Here is a 12,721-nt window from a genome sequence, read left to right on the forward strand (position 1 = left end):
AAAAATTGCTAGCCTTTTATTTTTCTTAATTTTTTCCTTTATATGCATTTTTCGGGATCAGTACGGCATCAACAGCACAAAGGTCCACCCCAATGTTCCACAACATTTTTTCAGGGAAAAGACGTCCAAATGGACCAACATATATTTTTGACATTCTTAGTCGACTTTCCGGAGGAGAGGGCGGGGCATTCGGAGGCTGATTTGATAAGGTCCATGACACAGTCGACTTGGTCACATCGGTCGCTAAAAATAATTTCTTAATTCTATAGGAGTAAGGCTACTTATCTTTTTTTTAGCATTAGTTTAGTCCTTATTTTTAAGGCGTTATAATTGCGACAGTATTATCTTAGGAGTCAGTAGAGTCTTTTGATTTCAAAATTTACAGTTGGACTTGGGTCAGGTTGACACTCTCCAGAAAAATCGACTTAAATTTCCCTTGAAATACATTTAACCACACCCCTTGTTGCTTTAAACCACACCCTTCCCTCCCCCCGAGATTGATGATTATGACCGTTCTAATGATTTTAGATAAAATAATTTTTGAGCAAAGTCTGACTATTTTAAAAAAAAATTAAAACATATGAATTTTTATTTTTTTCCAAAAAACGCCACTTAAACCATTAGAGCAAATACTTCTTTCTCTCTTGGATGGTCGATCTATTTTTTTTTTTTAATATTGGCCATTGCTTGTCGTTTGATATTTTTTCATTTCAGGCAATAACATTTCCTCAAAACCGTCCCTCTGCATACGAAATAGTCCATTTCTAAGAACTCTTAGACTAACTTTTGTTCCGAAAATAACTGAATTTTAAAATCAGGTAATTTGCTGCACCGAGTCCCTGTGAATCCCATAATCTGCACGATTTCATAGCTTCGAACCAAAGTTTTCATAATTAGCATTTTCATGCGCGTTTCTTTTTTTTCAAATTTGGCACCCGCTACTACTCTCCCAAAAACTCCATTGCTGTATATGGCTGTCTTTTTCAATAAAAATTAATATATTGAATTTTGCTTGTTTTCTAACATTATGTATATGGTTTTATACATAAATTGGAGTTTATATGTACATATATATATATATATATATATATATATATATATATATATATATATATATATATATATATATATATATATATATATATATATATATATATATATATATATATATATATATATATATATATATATATATATATGTCCTATTTGAAAAAAAAAAGAAAAAAGAAATTGTGTCTTTTGGATGACGTTTGACTTACATTCCTTTGTCCTTTGGAGTTGGAGTTCGAGTCTTGGTGTAGATGAATATTCGCTTTGGGACAAGGGTCAGTTATGTGACTCTATAGGCTTATCCAGAGTTCATAATACCAAAGGTTTATCTGGAGATTTAGGGGAAATCATTGAAAGCTTCGGGCGATTTGTTCCCAACCATCTTAGCACTCTCGGCCAAACGCAGTGAATTCGGGAGATTAGTACATGCGCAATGTGACCATTGGGTCTGCATGCGGAAAGTTAAGTAAATTTGTTTTGGCCCAGAAGAAGTAAGATTTTGTAATCAATAGGAAGTGATAAGCACTTTTGGCTTCCACAAAGCAAACACAGGTTATTGTAGTAATCCAATATTCACACTTAAGTCTTATCTGTAACCAGTGTAAACTGTGAGATATTTGCGAATTAATAGCACTTTCCAGATACCACTCGACCTTTTAGCAAATAAGATGTATTTGTTTACAAACTTGGTATTCAGTTCAAACCCCGCTAGCTACTTTGGTATCCTGGTTACCAGTGTCATTATTCTTCAGCAGCCGATATTGTCATGCAAGTTTAGGGTTAAATGACTGACCCCCATTCTCGATTCTACACCAGAAAAGAGGGATATCGTGCTAGCTTGCTTTGTGTACACCCGGTATACAACTAGCGGAATTGGATGCCATCAATAGACATACCCAAGGGGTGACTTCACCCGATACCCTAAATTATGAATTTCAGGGCACTTCCCTAATTAAATTATTGAAATTACCCACATTTTCTGGAATCATCTTTCGTCCTGACCAAAAAGAAAAAAAATCCTGCGTATGTGTCTGTTGGAGGCTTTGTGTTCTTATTTTGTGGAGGGTCTGAAGCTCATGACTGAAGTTTATCAGAACTGATTTATTTTTAATTTATTCATTTAATTACTAAATTTTAGTTATGTATTTAATTTTATGAAATATATTTGGATGAAGTAAATTAAATGGAGTAAAATATATAAATTCTATAGATTAAATAAAACAAATTTAATAAAAATAATAAAAAAAATTATCAGACATCACTGAAATTTCTTGATACGCATGTTCTAAATTGTTTAGATTAGTTTTAAACTTTCTGTGATGGTCTAGACCTCCAATCACATGAATCTTTGACGAAATATTGTTTGTGGAAGGACAAATAAACGGATTTTTTCAAACTTAAGTAGTTCTCTCGCGTTAAATTTTAAGCCACAAGCCAGTATATAGAACAAAAAAATTAAAGTTAGCGTGATTGGTTTTCTGCGTGAATTTCTAAGCCAATAAAAACAGAAAATATTTTGAGTCGCAAGATTTTTATTTTACAAGTAATCCCTCTGTTTCTTTACGGTTGGCCCCCTATCAAATGCAGATGGAAAACATGACGTAGTGAAAGATGTTTAAATATACGTCTGTGACTTCTGAGAAATTGAAAATGGACAGACTGAGGGGGTGCTCCCTTTCCGCAACGGCTGTGACGGAAAGTGTGTTGTGTTGTGACTGTTTGACCAGTGCTGTGACTCGTATGCATTTCAAAATGACCCGTGTGCCGTAGTGTTTTGCCACGCTTGGCACACTTCCGCCACACCTGGCACGTTCCACGGTGTATACGCGATCTTTGATAATGGGTACCTCCTTGGCACAGGCTCAACAGCAATAGATTGCCTATCTGACGCAGCGTTAGTTTCCAGACAATGGTAAGCCGGTCCAGTCAAAATGATAAATCCGACTTTCGAGATATCTGCCTTGATTGTTTAGGACCAATCGCCGTAAGCCAGAAAATAAAACGAAAAATTTTAAGCCAGTAATTTGAGCTTAATAATATTAATTATGTGTAAAATAGGTTTTATACACTTGTACTAAAAAAAGACAAATTTGAATTGATGATATAGTTAATAATAAACTAGAATACTGGAAGCTATTGTGATGACAGTGGACAAGAATGGTTCTGAAACGTGGACACGGAGTAAGATTCCTTAGTTGTTTTCCAGAAGAATTGTCTATGGTTGCCCGAATACCCGATAGTTTTGGGTACCCGTTTGGGTGAACACTTAGCATGAAAAAATATGGTTCAATCCAACTTTCTAGGGCCAAAATGAGAGAAAGGTCGAGATGGCTAGAACACGTTTTGCGTATGAAGGATGACAGATTGCCAAAGGTCTTTCTTTTGGCCATCCATCGAAAGCTACACGAAAGTAGGTTGTGCCTCAGTGATATAGGAAGAGCTTGTAAGGACAGATCTAAAGAAAATTGGAACTTCTTTTTTGGGGGGGGGGGGTAAAAACTCAATCTTCGAATAGATGGGGGTGCTGAGGAGGTTGCACAGCTGTGTTGGCCTTATTTGGCCTTGTGCTGCAGTGAGCTATTAGTAGTAGTAATAATAACCTAATTGGTTAATTAAAATTGTAACTAAACTGAAAGAAGTAAATGTAATAAGTTATAATTATTTAGACTGTGCAAAAAGATTGCAATAGCCCCTCGCTTAATGGTTCATAGTTGACTGGGTTCAGTAATTTGGCCTGCATGGAATTAAGTTTCATTGTCTGAATAACTTGACTTGGGATGGGCTTAAACGAATACTGTAGCCGTATTGAGTAACTGAAAATTTGCGATTATCTTTCATATAAAAAACGCATTTATGCTGTAACAAAGTTGCTAATTCGGAAAAAAACTTAGATCTATATCATGTATTCCGCTGGCTAGACTAGTAAAGGATTAGTCTGACTGGAAAGAATTTGTAATAGGGTATCATTTTACTAATAGATATAATAAATTTTATCAGCAAGTTGATCATCATTATTTTTCCCTCTTATCGAGATGTCGCTCCCTCCCCCCTTTTCTTCTAAACAATAACTAAAATTTAGTTGCGTTTATTAAAGTACGAAAAAGTGGTTTGATTCCACCTTCTAGAGCTGTAATGAAAGAAAGGTCAAGGCGGCCAGGCCACGTCTTACGGATGATGAATGACAGAGTGCCAAACATTTCACTTTTAGGCCGTCTGTTTTGGACCAAACGGAAAGCAAGGCGTCCCCCAGTGGTTTTGGAAGGGGTTGTAAGGAAGAAATAAAAGGAAATTAGAACTTCATGGTGATGATAAATAGTAAAGCTCTGAATTGTGTCTTTCATGTGGCTTGGTGCAACAGCAAGCTCGTTTCAGTAGTAGGAGTAGTAGTAGTAATAGTGTTAAGGTAGATGCAAACGCAATGTGCCGGACTTGAAACAAGACCAACTGCCAACAAAAGTGTCTTCAAAATCTAGGGAGGGGCTATACCATAAGATCGGGGACTGGTAAAGGATTTAGTTTAAATGAAAAAAAAAAATAAAGACCTGAATAGAAAGAACTTGATATTTATAAATATATTAAACATTATCTCCATGTTGAATTACATTATTTTTTATTCGCTGTTAAAAAATATTGTTCCCTCCTTTTATCCTTCCAAAATAACTAATAAGGGACTGATTCATCAGGGATTAAATCCATAATCTATGTGTAAACAGTGAGAGCTGATATAGATAAACAATAAAAAGAAATAGCAATAAAAAAAAACTTCGCTACCCTATCTTTTTTTACCGTATCTGTTTAAAATTGGTACACATTTCCTTTAAAAAACAATTTTTTAGCGCAGTTTGAATTTACCGGGTTATATGGGAAACCATAGAACAAACTGAGCGTGGAATAAGGACAGGCCATACCAAAATCATTAACTTATTGCATAATTAACTAAGATTGCGTTTGTTTATGAAGTATTGAAATCAGTGTTGTTTCATGTTGCATCGGTAATGTTGACAAATAATGTGCTCCAAACTAGTATGAATAAATTTAAAGATTAGGGGGTGGGGTCAATCCTAAATTTTCACGGATTTCTGGGCACTTTTTATTAAATTCCCAAATAAAATTCGTTTTTACAGAGTCCCCTCTCCCGAAAAAGTCCTGACTACGCGCTTGTAGCTTATGTCTTCTATAGGCACAGTATGGTAAATATGCATAAGGCATACACATTAGGATCTGACATCCCTGAAACATGACATTTATATAATTTCTGAGGAGTCGCCGACTTACAAAAATCATGCATATCAGGTGACATGTGCCAAACGCGGCGGAATTGGGCCAGGCATGATGGAAGGCAACAATAAAAATAATTTTAATTGTTGTTTGAATAAGAAGTGCCAGGAAACTCGGGAAAAGGAGGCGAGCTCAAAGTTCTTCCCCAGAACTCGTCCCTGAAGTTTACGTTTGTTTTAGAGCCATGTCACCTTTGAAAAAATGTTGGCAATAAATTCAAAAGTAATAGGCCTACTCCGGGCAGACAGGGTCAGTTCTCAGTGCCTAGCGGTTGGGCAAATCGGGCCATTTTTGGGCTATTTTTGCACACCTGGCACTTTTAGATGTGCATCAGGTGGCGAAAAGCAGGGTATCCCTCGATAATTCCTAGGAGAAAAGTTATTTTAATTTATTTATTTGACGTATTTTCGTAAGTAATCTTTTAAGATGGAAAATTTTCTGGAGATGCGAAAAACCTGTCTTTTATAGCCTGGTTAGTCCCTTCCCCTTGAACCTAGTAAGATGAGCCTTGATTTTCCCCATCTGTGTACTAGGTATGAGATAATATTTATTCATATTGAAATAAACATACAACAATACACTATACTAATCCTCACAAAGGCTCCTTGGACTCTAAAGGATAACAATAAGAAAAACACCAATTTTGAATACATTGAAGGTTCTAATAACGCCTTTAAAATTGTTTAAACCTAAATTAATCATTCTTTTAAGGTTGAAACTAGTGTGAAGTTTATGGTCTCGTTTTTACTGTTTATGTTCTTTTCATACAGAAATAAAACAAACAAAAAACCGAAGAGAGCAGAAACAGATGATTGGTCTGAGAAGACATGCAAGTCAATTACTCAGTAATTCAGAGAAATAAATATAGGATACAAGAAGAAATAAATAAATAAGATAAAAATAAAAATACACTCCAGTCAATCCTGCAAAAAAAGAGGAAAAACTTCTGAGACGACCGACTTTTTTTTTTTTTTTTTTTTTTTTTTTTTTTTTTTTTTTTTTTTTTTTACGAGCTAAAAGGGTGGCACCTTCGAGCTGATTTAGGCATCATATTCTTACTTGTGCTTGTACTTGAGTCAGGACAACGGCTGCGAGCCTTTCCTGACATCCAAAAATTCGTCAACGACTGAACTCCGTGTTTGGTCGTCTAGGGTCCATTCCTGAGTGATTTCGAGCCAGCTCTTGTCCCACCGTCGGCCAAAGCGGCGAAATCCCCCTTTGCATTCGAGGGCAGCTTTGACACAGACAAGCCACGTTTTGCGTTACCCCCTTGGCGTTTCATCTGACCGGGAAAGGATAACAGCGAAGGGCTTTTTTGGTCAGTGCCTCGGTTGGTTGGCGTTGAATATGCCCGTACCAGCGCAAACGGCATTGGTGCAGGCCATAATATATGACTCGCCATTACAGGATTTAAGTCTGGCCTTATGGTGGGAGTATTAGGAATTTCTCTATCCCCAAAGCTAGACAGGATAGCGATGATAGCTCCGAGTTTCTTGTCCTAAAGAAAGGCTAGTCGGCATTGATATTTTAAACTGTCATATTTTGAATTACAGTTGATACCCAGAAGGCTTTTTCAGTTGACTGACGGAAATTTAAAGGGTCGATAACTTCAGTAGCATTCCCGCTATATACCCAAGTCGCTGAAAGTACTGTAATTTGCAAAATTATGAAGAACTTCTCTGTAAATTGAGCCGCAAGTTGCAAAACTCGCGCGGGTGTAACTTTAATTATAAAATATAGAAATTTTTATTGTCGAACATGTATTTTTCTTGTAATTATGAGATATATGTCGTGACTTCTCAAAGTTTTCCTCTAGATAATTTGTTTTTTAATGATCTATAAAATCACGGATACAGAAGACATTTTAAAGTCGTTGTTACTATTTTTGGGACGCAGCAGAAAGCCCTGAAATTAATTTTATATATTAAAGTAATTTGTTGTATTTAAAAAGCTATGATTATAAATAAAGTATAAATTTGGCTTCTAATGATTGTTCGAAGTATTAAGGTGATTTGAGACCTGCCTGTACTATTTATAATATGACGTCAAGCAATTCCTGAATATTTATTTTTTTAAGTTTGAATTATCAAGGGCAGTTAAAATGCAATCTGACTGAAATTAAGTGTTAGACAACCATATATATTTTAAAAAATAGGAAAAAACCAAGAATTCAGGTTATGATAAAACACACTTTTGTGTGCGATTATGCCGTGTTGGCAGTACCGGGCACCAAATCTAAAAAAAAAAAAAAAAAAAAAACTGGGTTAAAAAAACCGGCCTAAAAAAAGCTAAAAACATACAGCACCAGACAGTTTAAGATAATGGTGCTTTCCTTTGAAGTTTTTGTGTCTTTAAAAATCAACAGTGTTACAAAAATAAAGAATTAGTTTTTTTTATATTTTCACGGTTTAATTAGGCTACACTGCCAAGAATGTTGCACTGCCCTCAAAAACTTAATTAATTTGAAACTCAAAACTGACGGGGTGCCCATTTTCCACTCCCTTGTACACATATGAAGATGCTACGTGTCGCACAGTTCCGCCACGATTGGATCAGTTTCCGTCAAACTTGGTACACTTGCCACGATGGGCATGCGCCACCTGGTGTACGTTATTTCTGAAAGAGGGGCCCCTCTCGCCCAAGAAATCTGAGTAACTCGTTAGTTCCAGAGAGCAAAATGTTTTTATTTAGGTTTCCTTATTTTAAGTTTGTGTTGCTGTCATTAGGGCATAGTAGAATTAATTAGTTTCATTAAATTCCCTGAAATTAATTTCACATATTAAAGTAATCCGATAGATTTTAAAAGCTGTAGTTATAAATAAAGTATAAATTTTTCATGCAAGTATAAATTTGTAAAATAAACTTAGCAGGTATGAAATGGCTACAGAATTAAAAAGTAACAACAATCATTCACTTGATAGTTTGTTTTTGTTATTATTTGATTTTTTGGCAATTCGAGATACTATTTTTTCCCTCAGATGGATCTGAAACGGCTACATCTGAAAAAAGGTATATTAAAATATTTTTTTTTATACAAACGAGTTAAATAAACTTACACACAAATTTAATCGACACGTTAAAATCACTTTTTTTTGCAAACAAGTGCTCTCTAAAAACAATCGAGACTCTAAATATATATCTAATTTTTTCTCTTTGCTATACGATTTATAATATGTTATATTATATTATGTTATATTATATTATATTATGTTATATGCCTATTAAATTTTCACTGCCACCACCTTAATTAGTTAAGTTCAGTCAATCGAACGATCAATCAGTGATGGTATCAAATGACCAGTCAATGATGTATGGTGTAAGAAATCATTGAAATAGCTTTACGTAAGGATGCAGTTAAAAAGATATACTGTCGATTTAATGCCGAGATCGACCTAAAACGGGACCTATGTACTTCAGTACCCGTGCTTACCCCCTCCCCCCATAAAATTGTCTAAAAGATAGAGTATGAAAGTCAGCAATACATACTGTAAGATACAGCAATACATACAGAATAGTACTGACATAAATAAAATTTTCCTTTGGCTACAGGATTTTCCCGTTCCCGTGAAAAAAGTCACCTGTCTTGTCTTGTCACCCGTCATGAAGACGAATATTTGGTTCCATTTTGTTTGATATCGGAGTTATCGATTTAATGCAGAGATCGACCTAAAATGGAGCCTATGTACTTCAGTACCCGTGCTTACCCCCTCCCCCATAAAATTGTCTAAAAGATAGAGTATGAAAGTCTGCAATACATACTGCAAGAGCAATGTACAGAATAGTACTGACATGAGTAAAATTTTCCTTTGGCTACAGGATTTTCTCGTTGCCCCTGAAAAAAACATCACCTGTCTCCTCTTGTCACCCGTCATGAAGACGAATATTTGGTTCCATTTTGTTTGATATCGGAGTTACAAAGTTCATTTTATACTGTTAAAATTCATAACGTGAAACTTACTGCTATTGGTATTACCACAACCCTTATTTTCCGTTCACTCACAAAGTGACCAAGTGCGTAACCCCTTGTTTCTTTCCTAAATCTGTAATAATTTCCTTGCTCCTGAAAAAACTATTGACAGGGGGGACGCAACAGGAGGGGTGACTCATATTCAATTTCTTCTCTGTAGCTAGATAAACGTATTATATTTCTATGCATGAAAATATTGGGGAGGTGATAATTAGGTTCTACCAACGCCATAGTAAACAATGGCTTTTTAGATTGAGCTGTAATGCGCTCTAAGGTAGTTTGTCTCCTTTCAATTTCTGAAGGGGGCTATCTAATTTTAGAGGCTTCCGCTTCATTGTTCACTGTTGCCATTCAACAGCTTTAAGTATAACTAAGCTAAGTTTCATATAATTTTTTATCTAATATTAAAGTAGCCTCTCGCAGGATATTAGTTATACTGTAAACGAGAGGTTGCCCCTTTCCCCCCACTAGTACATCTCTATGTGCCACCTGTTTCCTATACTTCTCTTTGCACAACACATGGCACACTTCCATCATGCATAGTGTACGCGATTTTTGAAAGTTGGTAGCTCCTCGACTTAGATATTTTGAAACCAATTCAGGAGCATAAGGACTAAGAACCCATGATACCTTTCAGAGCCCCCTCCCTTTGCCTCTTTGAAAATGGGTAGCTCCTTGACTTAGACATTTGTAACCTATTCAAAAGTATAAGCACTAAGAACCCATGATACCTTTCAGAGCCCCCTCCCCCTGCCTCTTTGAAAATGGGTAGCTCCTCGACTTAGACATTTGTAACCTATTCAAAAGTATAAGCACTAAGAACCCATGATACCTTTCAGAGCCCCCTCCCTTTGCCTCCTTGAAAATGGGTAGCTCCTCGACATAGACATTTGTAACCTATTCAAAAGTATAAGCACTAAGAACCTGATGATTCTTTTTCAGAGCCCCCCTCTGCCCCGATTAACCTGACAGTAAACTTCGTGGACCAGTCGACTGTTGTCTTGTCTTGGTCGCCACCAGCAATGCATGGTGGACGAAAGGATACCTTCTATCGCCTTGCTTGTGATGTCTGTGGATTAGGGGTTGCATACATCCCAGTTCAAGTTGCAAGAGGGGTAAGTAACTATACATTTTATATTTCGGGGAGTTGCATTAACGATGCTATGCGTCTATCAAATTCAAGACGAAAAAAGGAGAAAAATTAGTTATTAGTGATGAAAATGTGCTACTACAACCACACAGGACTTTTTTTGTGGGGGGGGGGGGGTATTAAAAACCGTGAAAAATAGAAGGAAATTGTGGTGGGAATTATAATTCTTGGGAGTCATACGGATGGGTAGCCAAGATTGGATACTTTTCTTTGCAAAAAAAAAAATAGAACTAGATAAGAAAGGGAGGAGGAGGAGATGAAGCTCATTGACAGCAGATAAATCTTTATAAGAAAAAAGAATATCAAATGATTAAAAGGCAAGGTAGATTTTTTTGTACCGTTCTATCGAATACATACGCGTAATTAGTTTAGATCAGGGGTATTAACAGAAAAGTAAGACTATTTTATGATCTGAGTAAGAAGTACCCAGAAATTCAGAAAAATTAGGGTTTGTGTGACTGGACCCGAGCCCCATCCCTCTTCCTTCGTCCCTGAGTTCTGTGGATTCAGCGTCAAAATTCTTGGGATAACAACCGAACTTCGGAAGACTCTATATTTAATTATTTTATAATTAAAAATAATAAAAATATATAATATTATAAACAATATTATGTAATATATAATGTTATTATGATACTCCAATAATAATTATAGCATAATATAATTATAATATTACATAATATGTAATATTATAATATTATATAATAATACAATATTATAAATAAATATTTTATAATATTATTTAATTATTTTAATTTTATAAGTATAAATAGTCTATACTATTCCTTTAATTCGCAATTCCTAAATATAGGTTACATATTCTTTCTGCTAGGCCGAGTTAGTGTCTTTAATTCCACGACTAGCAAAAGTGTTGTACGTCCATGCAATTTCTTGGTCGTAAATCGTATAAAAAGTATTGTTTAAAATAGGATCTTTGATGCTTCGCTGATTAATAGTGAAAACAACACAGGTGCGTCAAAGGGTGGTCAAATTAAGAAAAAATGTTATATCATGTGCCACACGTGCTGATAATGTGTCGTGCGTGATATGGTGTGCCATCCGTGGCGGAACAAGCGGCACTCTGAGATGTGCACCATACTACGCAAAGTATCTGACCCTTCAAAGTTTGTTAAATTCAATTAGCTTAGAAAAAAAATATCTTTGCGAAACTGAGTGTGGTTCTGAGGTAATTCAAAAGCCGCCATTTTTCCAGACCTTTAAATTTAGAGTAAAACGGAAAATGTATTTTTACGGAAAACACCCTTTTTTTTAAAACATCGTTTTCTTTGGAGACCCACGATCAGGCACATGCGCGGCAATTGTTTTCGTGGGAGAGGGGTAATAAAAAGAAGATAATTTGAATGAGAAGTGCCCTAAAATTTGGGAAAAATGTATTTTTATGGGGAAAGGACTTGGGCTCCATGTCCCCCACTTTCGTACGTGTCTGTCCAAGATGTGTTCAAAATGATTTGGATAATAAAAGCTACATTTCTCAAAGGGAGACTGGAGAATATAGTTTATCTTGGAAAAAAAGAAGGAAACTTCAATAACTTGATAATTAAATGAGGCAGTCGGAAACGGATATAACTAATTGGTACTGTTTGGTTAGTTTAAAAAGGATGACTATTAGTCTAAATGATATATATATATATAATATATATATATATATATATATATATATATATATATATATATATATATATATATATATATATATATATATATATATATATATATATATATATATATATATATATATATATTATATTTATATATATATATATATATATATATATATATATATATATATATATATATATATATATATATATATATAAACTTAATATTTATAATTAAATATTATATAATTGGTATATATATATATATATATATATATATATATATATATAGTCTAAATGATATATATATATATATATATATATATATATATATATATATATATATATATATATATATATATATATATATATATATATATATATATATATATATATATATATATATATATATATATATATATATATATATATATATATATATATACATATAGTCATAACTTAAGACTGGTTGCTTGTGACAGCACACCAAGTTTTGGATCAACACCCTTATCTCAAAGGCAGCTACACAAAAACGCACTAAAATACGTTTGAGTGCACAAAACGCACTAAAATACGTGACAGAGCACAAAAACGCACCTTATTTGCAAAAAAGGAGAACAGGACAACGGAAACAGGTGCATACGTACGAATTTCAGG

The 12,721-nt window shown here is 34.5% G+C and overlaps 1 protein-coding gene across 1 annotated transcript in view; it reads left to right on the forward strand.

Annotated features, from left to right (window-relative positions):
- LOC136039170 (ephrin type-B receptor 1-B-like) overlaps positions 1-12,721 on the forward strand; it is a 175,324-nt gene that overhangs the window by 64,126 nt on the left and 98,477 nt on the right. Inside the window, exon 7 of the mRNA XM_065722683.1 lies at positions 10,238-10,410. Coding sequence (XP_065578755.1) covers positions 10,238-10,410 — 173 coding nt within the window. The remainder of the gene's footprint in view (positions 1-10,237; positions 10,411-12,721) is intronic.

Source organism: Artemia franciscana, chromosome 19, assembly GCF_032884065.1.
Source record: "Artemia franciscana chromosome 19, ASM3288406v1, whole genome shotgun sequence".
Taxonomy (NCBI): domain Eukaryota; kingdom Metazoa; phylum Arthropoda; class Branchiopoda; order Anostraca; family Artemiidae; genus Artemia; species Artemia franciscana.